General features: G+C 51.2%; 8 protein-coding genes; 4 read left to right on the top strand and 4 right to left on the bottom strand.

The window, feature by feature from the left end:
• Positions 1 to 45: 45 nt before the first annotated feature.
• FFUJ_14422 (probable acyl-CoA dehydrogenase) lies at positions 46 to 1,684 on the top strand (the record flags this gene model as incomplete). XM_023582401.1 has 4 exons in its annotated part: positions 46 to 369; positions 447 to 610; positions 707 to 1,148; positions 1,226 to 1,684. The coding sequence occupies 4 exons, from the start codon at positions 46 to 48 to the stop codon at positions 1,682 to 1,684; spliced, it is 1,389 nt and encodes a 462-aa protein (XP_023434941.1).
• A 359-nt stretch (positions 1,685 to 2,043) lies between these two features.
• Positions 2,044 to 3,476, bottom strand: FFUJ_12757 (probable sterol carrier protein; the record flags this gene model as incomplete). XM_023582400.1 has 2 exons in its annotated part: positions 2,044 to 2,923; positions 2,965 to 3,476. 2 exons carry the CDS (start codon positions 3,474 to 3,476, stop codon positions 2,044 to 2,046), a joined length of 1,392 nt encoding a protein of 463 aa, XP_023434940.1.
• A 586-nt stretch (positions 3,477 to 4,062) lies between these two features.
• On the bottom strand, positions 4,063 to 6,113 carry FFUJ_12756 (probable phenylacetyl-CoA ligase; the record flags this gene model as incomplete). XM_023582399.1 has 5 exons in its annotated part: positions 4,063 to 4,401; positions 4,468 to 4,790; positions 4,871 to 5,033; positions 5,417 to 5,830; positions 5,889 to 6,113. The coding sequence occupies 5 exons, from the start codon at positions 6,111 to 6,113 to the stop codon at positions 4,063 to 4,065; spliced, it is 1,464 nt and encodes a 487-aa protein (XP_023434939.1).
• A 772-nt stretch (positions 6,114 to 6,885) lies between these two features.
• Positions 6,886 to 7,361, top strand: FFUJ_12755 (uncharacterized protein; the record flags this gene model as incomplete). XM_023582398.1 has 2 exons in its annotated part: positions 6,886 to 7,185; positions 7,275 to 7,361. The coding sequence occupies 2 exons, from the start codon at positions 6,886 to 6,888 to the stop codon at positions 7,359 to 7,361; spliced, it is 387 nt and encodes a 128-aa protein (XP_023434938.1).
• A 396-nt stretch (positions 7,362 to 7,757) lies between these two features.
• Positions 7,758 to 9,098, bottom strand: FFUJ_12754 (related to short-chain alcohol dehydrogenase; the record flags this gene model as incomplete). XM_023582397.1 has 7 exons in its annotated part: positions 7,758 to 7,912; positions 8,003 to 8,130; positions 8,206 to 8,485; positions 8,562 to 8,713; positions 8,779 to 8,844; positions 8,901 to 8,949; positions 9,005 to 9,098. 7 exons carry the CDS (start codon positions 9,096 to 9,098, stop codon positions 7,758 to 7,760), a joined length of 924 nt encoding a protein of 307 aa, XP_023434937.1.
• Positions 9,099 to 9,488: 390 nt separating this feature from the next.
• On the top strand, positions 9,489 to 10,550 carry FFUJ_12753 (uncharacterized protein; the record flags this gene model as incomplete). The annotated part of the gene is made up of 1 exon (XM_023582396.1): positions 9,489 to 10,550. The coding sequence occupies one exon, from the start codon at positions 9,489 to 9,491 to the stop codon at positions 10,548 to 10,550; it is 1,062 nt and encodes a 353-aa protein (XP_023434936.1).
• A 506-nt stretch (positions 10,551 to 11,056) lies between these two features.
• Positions 11,057 to 12,157, bottom strand: FFUJ_12752 (related to alcohol dehydrogenase; the record flags this gene model as incomplete). XM_023582395.1 has 3 exons in its annotated part: positions 11,057 to 11,662; positions 11,700 to 11,996; positions 12,047 to 12,157. The coding sequence occupies 3 exons, from the start codon at positions 12,155 to 12,157 to the stop codon at positions 11,057 to 11,059; spliced, it is 1,014 nt and encodes a 337-aa protein (XP_023434935.1).
• A 425-nt stretch (positions 12,158 to 12,582) lies between these two features.
• FFUJ_12751 (uncharacterized protein) lies at positions 12,583 to 13,242 on the top strand (the record flags this gene model as incomplete). XM_023582393.1 has 2 exons in its annotated part: positions 12,583 to 12,729; positions 12,814 to 13,242. 2 exons carry the CDS (start codon positions 12,583 to 12,585, stop codon positions 13,240 to 13,242), a joined length of 576 nt encoding a protein of 191 aa, XP_023434934.1.
• Between the last annotated feature and the right edge of the window lie 183 nt (positions 13,243 to 13,425).

Here is a 13,425-nt window from a genome sequence, read left to right as displayed (position 1 = left end):
CCGACACCGCCCGAGCTACGCAATATATTGTGCAGTAACAATAGGATGGCACCGCAGATTCCGCTGGCAGAGCCGTCTTGGCTTCGCGACCTTCCTTCCCCCTTCTACAAAGAATCTCACTTTCGATTCCAGCGCGCATGCCGTGCCTTCATATCAGAGAACCTCCACAAACATGCAATAGAGTGGGAGAGAAACGGCGACGTACCCGAGGACTTATTTGCCACCTTTGTCAAAGGGAACTTTGTACTCCCTGCTCTCCCTGCTCCTCTGCCGGTTAAATGGCTGAGGCAACTGGGTATCAATGAGATGCCTGGCGGCGTTGCACTTGAAGAATGGGATACTCTTCACTGTATGATTTACTCGGATGAGGTACGTCTTATCCCTCTGTCCTCTTTTCTTTTTTTCACAAGCATCTAGACTCAATGAGACGCTAACAACATGCGAAGATGAATCGCTCCGGATTGTCTGGGCCTAGCGGTTCAATCTCTGCCGGCATGGCCTACGGCGTGCCGCCTCTGATACATTATGCGGATAAGCAGTTGCAAGAGAGACTCCTCCCAGATCTCCTGCTCGGCAAGATACGATCATGCATCGCAGTCACTGAACCCGAGTGAGTAGTTTTACCCCTCCTCCTCCGGTATTGATGTTGCACCGCGTCTCATTTGGTGAAGGCACCCCTTGAGCTGACTGTCCTACGTACACCTAGCGCAGGTTCTGACGTTGCGAACATTACTACAACCGCCAAGCTGAGTGAGTGCGGTAAATACTATATTGTCGATGGATCCAAGAAATGGATCACCAACGGCATATGGGCTGACTATGCCACTATGGCTGTTCGTACTGGATCACAAGGCTCTGGAGCTAAGGGAATATCCTTGATGGCCGTCCCTTTGGCCAACACAGAAGGCGTGACTCGCCGGAGAATGAAGGTCGGCGGCGGTGTCACCTCTGGTACCACGTATATCGAGCTGGACGAGGTCAAGGTCCCACGTGAGAACCTCATCGGCGAAGAGGGCCAAGGGATGCAGTATATCATGCGCAACTTCAACCATGAACGCATGTTCTTCGGTGTCGGCATCACGAGACAGGCAAGAGTTGCTCTGAGCACGGCCTTTGAGTACTGCCTCATGAGAGAGGCTTTCGGAAAGGTACGTTTGATGATAATGAATGCCATTGCTCTGCTTGCCAAGGTTGTTGATGATGCTAACATCTCCTTTGTCTGCAGCCTTTGACCGGCCAGCCCGTAGTCCGCCATAGGCTTGCCAAATGCGCAGCGATGTTGGAATCTCACACGGCATGGCTTGAGTTGCTCGTGTACCAGCTATCACACATGGACAAGGCCGAAGCTGATCGACAACTCGGGGGGTTCCTTGCTCTGAGCAAAGCCAACGCGGGTATGGTCTTGGATGAGTGCGCCCGATGCGCAGTACTGCTCTTTGGCGGCAAGGGCTATACGCGGACTGGACAGGGAGAAATTGTTGAGAGTACGTCATTACTACCTAACCTACTTGATCTCGAGACTAATATGCGCTATTTAACAGCAATCTACCGCGAAGTTCCTGGAGCGAGAATCCCTGGAGGAAGCGAGGATGTGTTGCTGGACCTGGCTGTACGCCAATTAATTGCCAATTTTCAAGCGGAGACTAGAGCTCTGAAGGCCAAGGGGAAGAAAGCTAACCTGTGAGCATGTATATGTATATATATATTTGTATGTATGCATATTTGTGTGTATGTATAATTGTACGTATGTATTTTTCGAAATACACATAAAGTCCAGGGCCAATATAGATAGATCTGCTTCTCGTTACCCGTCAATATGTACACTTCCAGGTAGTTTAACTCTCACTGTATTCCCTTGTCCATCAGTACCTTTCAAAAGACTCTGATCCCTAAACACTATTTATTATTCCCTCCCTTCAGTGGGCGGTATAAGCCGACCAAATGCTCGTTGGTTCACTTACACCATGTTGCTGAATCAATGCTACGACCACGCATGTACTGCTTGCATCAGACTCCTCATAGATTTGCCCGTAATTGCTTCTATCAAAGGTGTGGCTCTACCTTGCTCTGCACATCGGAGCGTGCCCACTCGCTGCTGCACGTCTTGCTCCGAACTCTGGCCGCATCAGCCTCATTGACGCCCCTGGCCTCCACGGCAGGGTTGTACCCGTGCCACGTTGTTCTCGCTACCTCTTCATTACTGACTTTGCTACTCTTCTTTCCCCCAATGCGCTTGTACACCGTCACCACGGTAGCACCACCTAAACCGAGATTGTGCTGTAAGGCCACGTCGATGTCCTCGACCAGTCGGTTGTTAGCCCAGCCTCGGAGCTGCCAAACTAACTCGGCACATTGCGCGAGACCTGTGGCACCGAGTGGGTGGCCCTTAGAAGTGAGTCCGCCTGATGGATTAATTACGACCTGGCCTCCGTACGTAATGTCTCCTCTCCGTACCATCTCGTGCGCTTTGCCGACTTCAGAGAAGCCCAGAGCCTCAAGCAGGATAAGCTCGTTGGCCGAAAAGCAATCGTGGAGCTCGCACACTTTCACATCCGCTGGGGTAATGCCTGCTTGCTTCATCGCGGCCTCGGCAGCTCTCTTGCTCATATCATAGCCGATCAAGTCCATGCAGCTTCCGGCATAGAGTGCGGGCTTGTCAGTGACGAGCTGCTGGCCAGCGATGAGCATGGCTTGATTAAGGTGAGGCCGAGCATCGAGGAACTTCTGGGACACAATGACGGCTGCCGCGGCACCATCACTCGTGGGACTACATTGGAGTTTGGTCAATGGCTCAAAGATCATAGGCGCATCCAGAATCTCCTGTAGGGTATACTTCTGGCGGAACTGCGCATATGGATTACGCTGCGAGTGCTCGTGGCTGATACGGCCGATCTCTGCAAAGTCTTCGGCCTTCGCTCCGTACCTATGCACCGAGGGATGATCAGATCAGTCTGCTTTTCGTACAGTGGCGTTACATACTTGTTCATGTATTCCCTCCCAGCGTTTCCAAAGTATTGGTGGTTGAGCGAACCCGGAGCCGTTCCCCATAACTTATCCATCATCTTGCCGCTGAGCTCCGTCGGCCGCGATCGATCAGTCCAGGGGCTCGTGATGCTGCCGGGCTGCATCTTCTCGAAACCGACCACCAGGATGCAGTCGGCAGCGCCATTCTCGATCAGGGTGCGAGCGAGGTAGATACCGCTCGATCCTGAGGCACAAGTGTTGTTGGTGTTGTATATAGGGATGCCCGTCATGCCGAACTGATAGAAAACGCGTTGGCCTGAGCCCGAGTCGCCGTTGCAGAAGCACGCGATACCTGTCTGGACCTCGTCATAATTGATCTGGGCATCAAGCAGGGCCTTGAGTCCAGCCTCGTAGCCCATGTCAGGGTAATCTCTTAGGCCACGGGGCTTGATGAACTTGGTCAGACCTACGCCGAGGACGTAGGTCTGCTGCTTGGTTTGAGCTGGCGCCATAGCTAGGCTGACTGGAATACAATGGTATTGATGGAAATGACTTTTGATGACTCTAGTTTGGAGGGGGGATTGGGGTAAGAAACACGCAGTTGATATGCTGATTTTGGGTTAAATACAACCGACTTAGACCGGGTTACCGCATTTATTTCATCCCAATCGGAGGCTCCATCAGTCTAGTAACTGTCGTGGTGTTCTTCGGTGCCGGGATGCTATGTACGAGGCGTAAAGAGCCGAGGTAGCCTTCAACAACTTTTTGCCTCGGGTCTACACGACCCAAAGCAGACATTACGGGGCCGGGGAGGGGAGTATGGTTGAATAACGTACAGACTAATTCGTATCGGTATTGGAGCAAGAAGCATGTGGTAGAGAGATTAATTAGTGGCGCGGATTGTGAAGAAGGTTTAACCTTTCGGTGCCGAGCGTTACGTCTCGACTTAGTCATACTAGTGCAGGCATACAACTGCCTCCCAAATTTTGGTCTTGCCCAGCATCTGTCTACATCGCAATGAACCCTATTAAAGCCTGTAACGAGGATCTTTTATTCAGAATAACACAAGCCAAACTATGTGAAAGTGCTGTCTAACCACTACAGACGGGAGCTTGTCTTCTCGGCCTGGGCTGTCCGTCTTGCGGCATCACGTAGGGCTCGGCGAGTGATCTTACCGCTGGGCGTTTTCGGCAAGGCCTGAAAAAACTCAATGCCACCTTGTAACCATTTGTACTTTGCCTTGTGCTCCTCAACGTGCGTCTTGATCGAGGACGACAGGTCTTGGCTGGACAGCGCCTGTCCGCCTGTCGCTGGCACAATAAAAGCCTTGGGGATCTCACCGGAAACTGGGTCGTCGATGCCTACGACAGCTGCTTCTGCAACTCCAGGGTGGAGAAGAAGATGCGCTTCGAGCTCTGTGGGCGATACCTGCATCCCCTAGGGCAATAGTAAAGTCAGTCGTGCCAGAACCATGAGAAGAAAGCCGAGTGGTGACCATGCTACCTTTACTTTGATGAGGTCCTTGATCCGATCTACAATGAATAAATGTAGATTCCCCTTGGGGCTTCTTTTGAGGAGTGCGAGATCTCCAGTGCGTAGCCACCCATTCTGGAATGTCTCTTGGGTAGCCTCCTCATTGCAGAAATAGCCACTGGCAAGGGCCGGCGATCTGATAACAAGCTCTCCAGGATGGCTCAGATCCTTGAGGTCCTGGCCGTCTTCGGACAGCAAGCGGCATTCAATTTCGTCCAATGGTACGCCCGAGGAGCCTAGCCAAATGTCGTCTCTGCGCGTAAGGCTTACCACTGCCCCAGCTTCGGTCAGCCCTACGGTCGAGAGTCCATCAGCACTTTTTGTATCAAGGTTATGTACAGGTCAAGGCAAAATGAGGGAAAGGCGAGTTTACCATAGCCCTGGAGAATCTTCCAGTAGGGGAACAACTTTCTCGTCTTGACGAGGATTTCTGGGCCGAGAGGAGCAGCACCGATAAAAATCTCCACTGAACTACTCAGGTCATATTTGGCCACTGTGTCCACGTTAGAAAGTATGTTCACCATGATGGTAGGAACCTATGAATCGAATGTGGTTAGTCAAACGTGAAAGACACCAAGGGCGAGGAGTTACTGTGTGGGAGGGTATACCAGAAACAAGGTCGTGAGCTTAAGTCTTTGGACTGCAGATAACACAACACCGAGCTGGAAAGAGGGCAATGTGACGACTTCTGAGCCCGCATATATTTCAGCCTGGCAGATGACCACCAGAGAGTAGATGTGACTCTGTGGGAGGACACACAAGCACTTCCGGCGTGGAATGCTGTCAGGTACTTGATTGGCCCTGCTGCATTGCATTATATTGGCTATCACGCACTTGTGGGATAACATGACGCCTTTCTGGCAATCGTATGTTTTGTCAATGGAACTTCAAGGTTGCTCGACCATGGGATCTGACTTACAGGTGAGCCAGATGTCCCACTGGAGAAGGCTAAGAACGCTAGCTGCTCCTTGACGTGACGGGAATCTTGCCATCTCGACTGGACCACAAGGGGCAGAGTCCTCCCCAGATTTACTAAGTCCTGAACAGATTTGAAGGGGCCTGAGGGGGCGGTCCTTGGCGTCGTTTCTGTCGGTTCGATGATAAATACATGGCTGTCGGGAATCTTTGTGGCCCGAGTAGCCTTGAGTGCCGTCTGGAGAAGAGCTGGGGAGGTGAAGATGGCCTTCGCCTTTGATAAGGCAAGCTGCGAAGACAACTCTGTCGCAGATGAAAGGCTACTGGCTGGGGTCGCGATTCCGGATAAACGATGAATCGCCCAAGCAAGCGGCACCGTATCAATCTCGATATATGTCAGATTTACTTGCCCCCCTCTCTACAGAAGTGAAATGAGAATGGGGGGAATATACCGAATTACCTGAGAAAATACACACCACCCTCTCCAATTGATCATTCGGGGCTGTATGCCATCCGAGGTTCTCGCCAAGGCCTTGCGCGAGATCTGACACCAACTGCTTGACTTCGATTGTCGTCCGGGTCTTTGATGTAATGCCGCAAGTGAAAGGATTGAGTGACGCCTGAATGGGGTGTCTCCCATACTTTTCCTCGAGGAGGAACTCCTCTATGGAGCAGTCCTTGGGGGGCTGAACAGGTCGCATGGCAGGACTGGCGTTGTGCACTTTTCTTATTCTAATACGTCAAGTAATTCTGCGAGGCTAGCAGGTTTGAGGCTACTTAGTAGTAAGAAAGGGTCCCTAAGGCCAAGTGTCGTGTTCGTGACTTTCCAGACAGAGGGAATTGGCTACGCGAATTCAGGTCTCAGTTCCCATTTATGTTTACCTGATATTATGCCCACCCAAACTCGCCTTGGTTGGTAGGTAGCATGTGACATAGTGAAAGGCGCGAGGAATACCTAGACGGTCGGCACCGATCTTGGCAAAGCCGCCCTCCTCGGCGACCCTATCCATGGAGATCTTGGATCCCACTCGACCTTATCTCCTGCCGCCGCCAGCAAATTTCTTCTAGGGCCTTGTTCATACCCGTCCCAAGATGGCGTACCCGCAAGGGTCTGATTTGGTTATCACTGTACTGTTTTGCCTGAGCCTCAAAGGAAGCATTTTGTTCTACCGTTCGATGAGGGGAAGGGTATCAGGGGATCAACAGCAAAGAGGGAAAACGCGGGGTGAGAATGTGGGGTTCGTCAACTGCCGGCCCCGGCAATGTCGGCAGCCCTCTTTTTAGGTCAGGTCAGCACCGAGGACTCAGCGAGACCAGCCAGTGATTAGTGTGAAAAGTTAAATGGACAGTCAGGGGGGAAAAGAAATAAATAGTCGGTGAATGTTAAGATGCACCTAGAACTAAAGGAAGGCTTCGGCATCTACTTTTTTCTTCTTTGGGGAGATAATAAGAACAGCCATTTGTACTTCGGCAATGACTTCACACTCGGTTATCGAGAAGGAGCTGGTGCTCGACGGGGTAGTGACTTACGCCCTTGGAAGCGACAACTCTGGCCGAGTAATTATGGACGCAAGATGGGTATCGAGCCGGACTGTCAGCACCAACCAAACCGGCACAGGCCGTGCTATTCGCAAGGGTTCGGACCATGATAATGATGGCGCCGCGAAAGAACACACGCCTAGTTTCGAGGGAGATTGGCACATTGAGTATTTCGGGCCGGAAGGCCAGCTTGCCGTTACTCCGTTTTTGCTGAGACTCAAGAAAAATAATCAGGTGAGAGGGAGAGAGAGCCCAATTCCTGTCTGCCTGACTGGCATCGGAGAGCATTTCTTTCTGACCGCGTGTGCGCCTTTACCCTGCAGATCTATCACGGCACTTGGAGTCTTCCTAATGGCGATCCAGTATTATATGGTTTCGGGTTTGAAAATGGCGGGAATTTGGTCATGTGATATGGTAGCCCGCGTGAGTAGTTGACAAGTTTTGTATCGTTAAGAGATAGGACCGCTACGAAGAACAAGTATCTACCTACTGCGCAAGGCTTGAACGTACACCAAAAATGGCAAAATCTCCTTGTGGAGGCAAATCGCATTGATTGATTCGTACTGCGTAGAAGATGCGTTTCGCAAGAAGTGAGATCTTAAGAAGGGGTCACCGCCCATCCTGGGTTGAGCTACTTTGAGCGGCAATCTTTGCTACAAGATGTTACCTGCCTTGCATGTGTCTCTCCCCATAACGCCTTTTGAATCATGGCTCATGGATCCTGGTTCTCAATTGGAAGCTATCGTACGGATAGTTACACTGTGCAAGACGTTACAAATCACATACGTGAGCCGTCAATACAGCCATCACTGGTCCTCTGCCTTAACTTGCAGCCTGTGAGACGTGCGCAGCAAGACATCTTGGAGCTCATCCAAGGTCTCGCCTTCGCTATAATCATCCTTTCCAATGTCAAAGTAACCTTTGGGTGCCATATCACGCGGGACAATGGCAAAAGACCGTCCTAGAAAGGTGGTTGGTTAGCTTCGAGATAGGAAGGATACCTTGTCTTGGAACAGGAATGTCGCGGCGTTTTCCCGGATCGTTCACTTACCATTGATCGATGAATCCGAGGCAATCTTGAGCCATGCCGCGGCAGCATCCCTTGATTCAGCAAAGACAATGTTCTTACTCTTGCAGTACTCTTGAACCGTTGGGCTCAGTATGGTAGTTCCAACGTACCTGGAGGAAAGGAAGCATGGGTTAGCCAACATTTTGGAAACCTATCGTTCATGTTGTCAAGTGAACACGACTCACCATGGTCCTGTCAAGTTCATCCTGACTCCGTCAACGACTGTGGTTCGACGCACGCATCTCATGAGCGCTCGGCATCCCCACTTCGACGCCATATACTGCAGAATGCCTGGCACATCCAAGAAGCCAACCAGACTGGCGTTTACAATGAAGCATCTGTCGTGGCTCTCGTCATTGAGAGGGTTCTTGGAGAAATAGTGGCGTGCCAGCTTCAGTGTGTAGATGACACCGATCAGATCGATGGCAAGGATCTTGAGCTCAGGCTTGGTTGGCTCTTCGGAATCTGTATTACATAAAAGAACGAAAGTCAGTATTGGAGGCGTCGTTGGATGTTGCAGTGTCTTCAATTTCCCCCTTACCTTCAACGGTGAAAGCTGGGTCGGGACCGCTGATACCCGCATTGGCGACCACGATATCGACACACTTCCTGGGCGAGTTGGCTATAGCACTACGGAACATGGCTAGCTGGTCCTCCCAGGAGGTTACATCGCATGTGATGAACTTTGCATTGCTGGCAAGAAGGTTGGTGACGAAATTCGCTTTGCGGGAAAGCACTGTACTTGAGGGTTGACTTACGAGCCGAGCTCCTTTTCGAGTTTCTCTCCATTTTCGGCATCAGTATCGCCGAACGTCACATAAGCGCTGATTAAATCGTAGTCAGCATGGTATACGGGAAGCTCAGAGACGGGGTCTCTCACCCAGCAGAGACAAATGCCCGGACTCCATCCTCGCCCATACCTTTCGCACCTGGCCATCAACGTTAGATGCAGTACAGCGACCAATCATGACATGGTAGGACTACCTCCAGTTATAACTACACTCTTGCCACGAATGCTGGAAAGATCAACTTCCGTGGTGCAGTCAATTATTCCGGGTTTGTAAGCTTGAAGAGACATGGTGCAGTATGAAAGCTAAGTATTTCTTTGATGATGATTCTTGTACGGTGATAGGCGGTGATGACCCCCCTTATAACAACTTTCGGACTTCTACCGGATTTGGTCACGTCCAGCTAAGATAGTATGCCGTGCCTGCGGTTTGTCGATTCAATATCAACCAGTCCTCGGCACCGTCTAGTGCGAGTCTCGGCGCCGACAAGTTGTATAAGCTGTAAGGAAGAGGCAGTTGCGTTTTATGAATTCTTAACGATGCTTATGCTTTATGAGGGTCATTCGCTTCACTTATATTCGTCCAAAGCCTACCAATTGATCGTTAGATATTGACCGCTCCCCAATATACTAAACACTGGAAAGGCAAAGGAAGAAAAAAGACTCTTCCAAGTCAAGACAATGAGCCTTCCTCAGCCACGACTCAACATTCCAGGCTCCAAGTCTATGGTTTCCGTAGCTGTGATTGACACGACATCTACCATCAAGGCAAAGACCAGCCTTGTTGTCACACCACATATCTCCGGCCATGACGAGTTCAACTGTCCATGCTACTGCTTCCTCATCACACACCCGACCACCGGCAGAAAGGTCCTCTTCGATCTAGGCATCCGCAAGGACCCCGAGAACTTGGCACCGAAGACGTACGCCTTTACAAAGGCCATGGAAATCTCATCGGAGCGCAACGTGGCAGATATCTTGGGCGATGACGAGGTTTCCACTATCACAGACATTATTTGGTCGCATCATCACTTCGACCACATTGGGGATCCTTCCCGATTCCCAGCTAAGACCGCGCTTGTGGTTGGGCAGGGTTTCAAAGCTGAGTTCTTCCCGGGCTATCCTGCACGCGAGGATGCCTGGATCCTGGAAAGCGATTATGCTGGCCGTGAGGTCCATGAAATCGAATTCACGACCGCTGGTCTCAAGATTGGCCAATATGATGCATTCGACTATTTTGGAGACGGCTCATTCTATCTCCTCGACTGCCCAGGGCACACCATCGCTCACATGATGGGCCTCGCCCGCACAACACCAACATCATTTGTCCTCATGGCCGCCGACTGCTGCCACCACGGCGGCGAATTCCGGCCGTCCCCATTCGTCCCTTTGCCTGATGTCATCGATCCAAACCCTCTCGTGCATAGTGCCAAATACCCACGCCGAATGCCTTGCCCAGGACAGCCATTCCTGGACGCCCATCCGAAAAAGTCAAAGACGGAACCCTTTTACCAATTGAACAACCCGAATGACTCAGACACAGTTCGCGAGGCCACGCAGAGTCAGCGAAAGCTCGACGAATTCGATGCGAGTGATGACGTCCTTGTGCTTACTGCGCACGATTCTGATGCACAGGGTGTCATTGACCTGTACCCGAAGACGATCAACGAATGGAAGAAGCCTGAAAACGACTGGAAGAGAAAACTACATTGGGCTTTCCTCGCGGATTTCAAAGTGGAGTAGATGTATATTGACGAATTGATCAAAGCTGTGTTACATTGGCTGCAACGTGGTGTTTTAGAGCGCTCCGCGTTCAACGATACATCAAAGGCCCAAAGAGCCTAGTCTCCACCAACAACTCATAACTGAATGAAGCTGAAAATGAATATCAGCCTCTCAGCATGTTGGGGTAAGCTGTTTTCGGGGCCGTATTCGAGTAACACCATGCGTAATGATTGATTGCCCTTGGTCAGACTCACCACCTATAGCTTGTTTTCTTGTTCATTATAAGGCCTACAGTATTATTTTCACGGTTTGGAGTCTTTTACAGTTGCCTGCTGATTACCTGTTGTTGATACTTAGGTGCGGGCGAATGTTACCAAGATCTTGACAGTGCGCTAAGTGTTATTCCCGTCATAAGGAAGAAAGTGATCTGATACATCCAACTTCATAAAAGAGAAGTTGATATGATAAATATATAGAACTTGAGAAATGTAAAAGCACCCTGAACCTAGATAATCCTCACTCATTCAAAGCTTAGAGCTCATCATCTCGCCGTTGCCAGGAGAAGATATCTCAATGACCAGCTTACCAAACTGCTTGGCGTCCCTGACATCTTGAAACAGGCCGTCAATGGCGTCGAGGTTGTCCAAACCCTTCACGGTGCGACTTACCACAGGCTTGATACGGTGCTGGCGGACAAATTCGACCATTTCACGGAACTCCTGGCGGGAACCCATAGTGCTGCCATGCAACTCGATGTTCTTCATCACGGCCTGCATGAGCCAGTCCATTTTAGGGGCCACGGTCATGCCATACGAGGAGATGATACCACCAGTCCTGAGGAGGCGGACCCCGCGGCGGACTATGTCGCCGCCAGCACCGTCGATGATGGCGTCAATGTAGGAGCGCGAGGCTGGCAGCAGGGCCAGTAGCTCCTTGTCCCAGTCGGCATTTCGGTAGATGACGCCGCCACGAGCCCCAAGCTGCACAGCCCGATGGATCTTGGCCTCGTCGCCGCTGGTGACCCAGACATTGCAGCCACGGGCCACGGCGAACTGCAGGGCCTGCAAAGCGACACCACCGCCAATGCCAGTGATAAGTATGTTGCGGCCAGGCTCAGCGTTGCCGCCGCTCTTGGTGACCAAGGCGCGCCAGGCCCGTCAGGCCGACCAGAGGCAAGGCGGCTGCCTCCGTGGGACTTAGATGCTTTGGGGCGGGCTCGACCTCAGACTCGTGAACGACGATGTAGTCCTGGGCGGTGCCAAGTGGGGTACTTTGCGTGCCGCCGAGAGTAGCAAAGGTCACGTCGCCATCGGGCCCGTCCGGGCTCGAATGCCAGCCGCGGCAAGGGGTAAGCAGCACGGGCGTGTGCAACAGTGCAGAGTCGGCGCCGGGGCCAGCCTCAACGACCGTGCCGTAGCCATCGGCCAACAGTGGATTCGTGAAGGAGATGGCCGGGTATAGGTGCTGGCGGATAAAGAAGTCGCGTGGTTAATGGCAGCAGTGTGAATGCGCACTAAGTACTCATTAGGTCCTGGGATTGGTCTGGGCACCTCTCTGAGCCTGAGTGGGTAGTAGACAGATCCCGGTTTCCCGTCGATCTTGTCAATCGTAAGCTGCTGTGGCATGGCGGTAATGATAATAGTGGAGATAGTGGTGGACTTGGGAGATTGGTGACAAAGGGAAGGGCTGGGGTTTGGACTAGGCGAAAGTTGTGGTTAGGGTTAAAGAGGAGCGGACTAGAAGGTGAGGATTATCTTTCTGCCTCTTGGTTCTTTTGTCTGGCAGCCTACCTTGTGTAATTACTGCAGGACTAAATAGCTTGCTAAAAATACCTTAACTAAGTAGGTGGGAGGACAGGGAGTAAGTGGTGTGTCTCGGTGCCGAGACGCCACGTAAGTGGCGCTTACCTATACCAGTAGCTTTTTCCTCGGTAAGACATGTATACCCCTTACGGTATGGCCTCTAAACTTTCGGCAGGGCGCGGGGAAAGCTGCCAGACCTTAACCTTAAGCTTCCCCAACCTTCGAATCCCATTGCCTTCAGAAACGCAATGGCGACCAATTCAAAATTATCAAGACGCTACTCGAGTGACTTCCTTTCTATTCAAGGCGTCACCTTTGATGTAACCATTGCAGATCCTGTCCGACGAATCCGGTCGTATCTAGAAGCATACCGCGACACTTCGGACAAGGGCGCGGTAAGCACTGTACTCTGCCCTATTTATTTTTTATCTATTGGAAAATAATATTGATGAGAATCAATTAACCAACCTCCCTTGTAGGGCTTTGACGATGAGCTTATGCGCGATAAGCTCGAGATCGTGTCCGCCGAGACCTCGCCGGACAACAAGACAGCAGCCGCCGTCTTCCTGCTCAGAGCCGGGCAGAGTCTTTCCAACCGTCTCGGAAACATCCACGGGGGCGCTGTAGCACTTATCTACGATATGTGCACTACCATGAGCGCAGCGCCGCTCTCCAGGAAAGGGTTTTGGGAGTTTGGAGGCGTGTCCCGGAACCTATCCGTTACCTACATCCGGCCGGCGCGGGCGGACAGAGACATACTTGTAGAGTGCCAAGTACTACACATTGGAGAACGATTCGTGACTATACGGGGTCAGATGAGGGACAAGGAATCGGGTGCGCTGCTATCGGTTGCAGAACACTCCAAGGTCAGCGTCATGTTCGAACAAACATCCAAGCCCAAGATTTGAGTCCATAATTAGCGGGCAGGAAAAATATTATTAGATCATGTCAGTTGGTATACTATTATAACTCGCAAGTCCTTTCTCTTTTCCTTTCTCTTTTCTTATATATTAGGCTCATTACCTACTTAGGTAGTAGGTTGGCAGGCGTCTGACTGCTTTGCTAAATGGAGTCACGAATATTTCTTTACC

The sequence above is a fragment of the Fusarium fujikuroi genome, chromosome FFUJ_chr08 (genome assembly GCF_900079805.1).
Source record: "Fusarium fujikuroi IMI 58289 draft genome, chromosome FFUJ_chr08".
In the NCBI taxonomy this organism is placed as follows: Eukaryota; Fungi; Ascomycota; class Sordariomycetes; order Hypocreales; family Nectriaceae; genus Fusarium; species Fusarium fujikuroi.
Note: the sequence above shows the minus strand (reverse complement) of the source record. Positions and strands in the feature narration are given on the sequence as shown.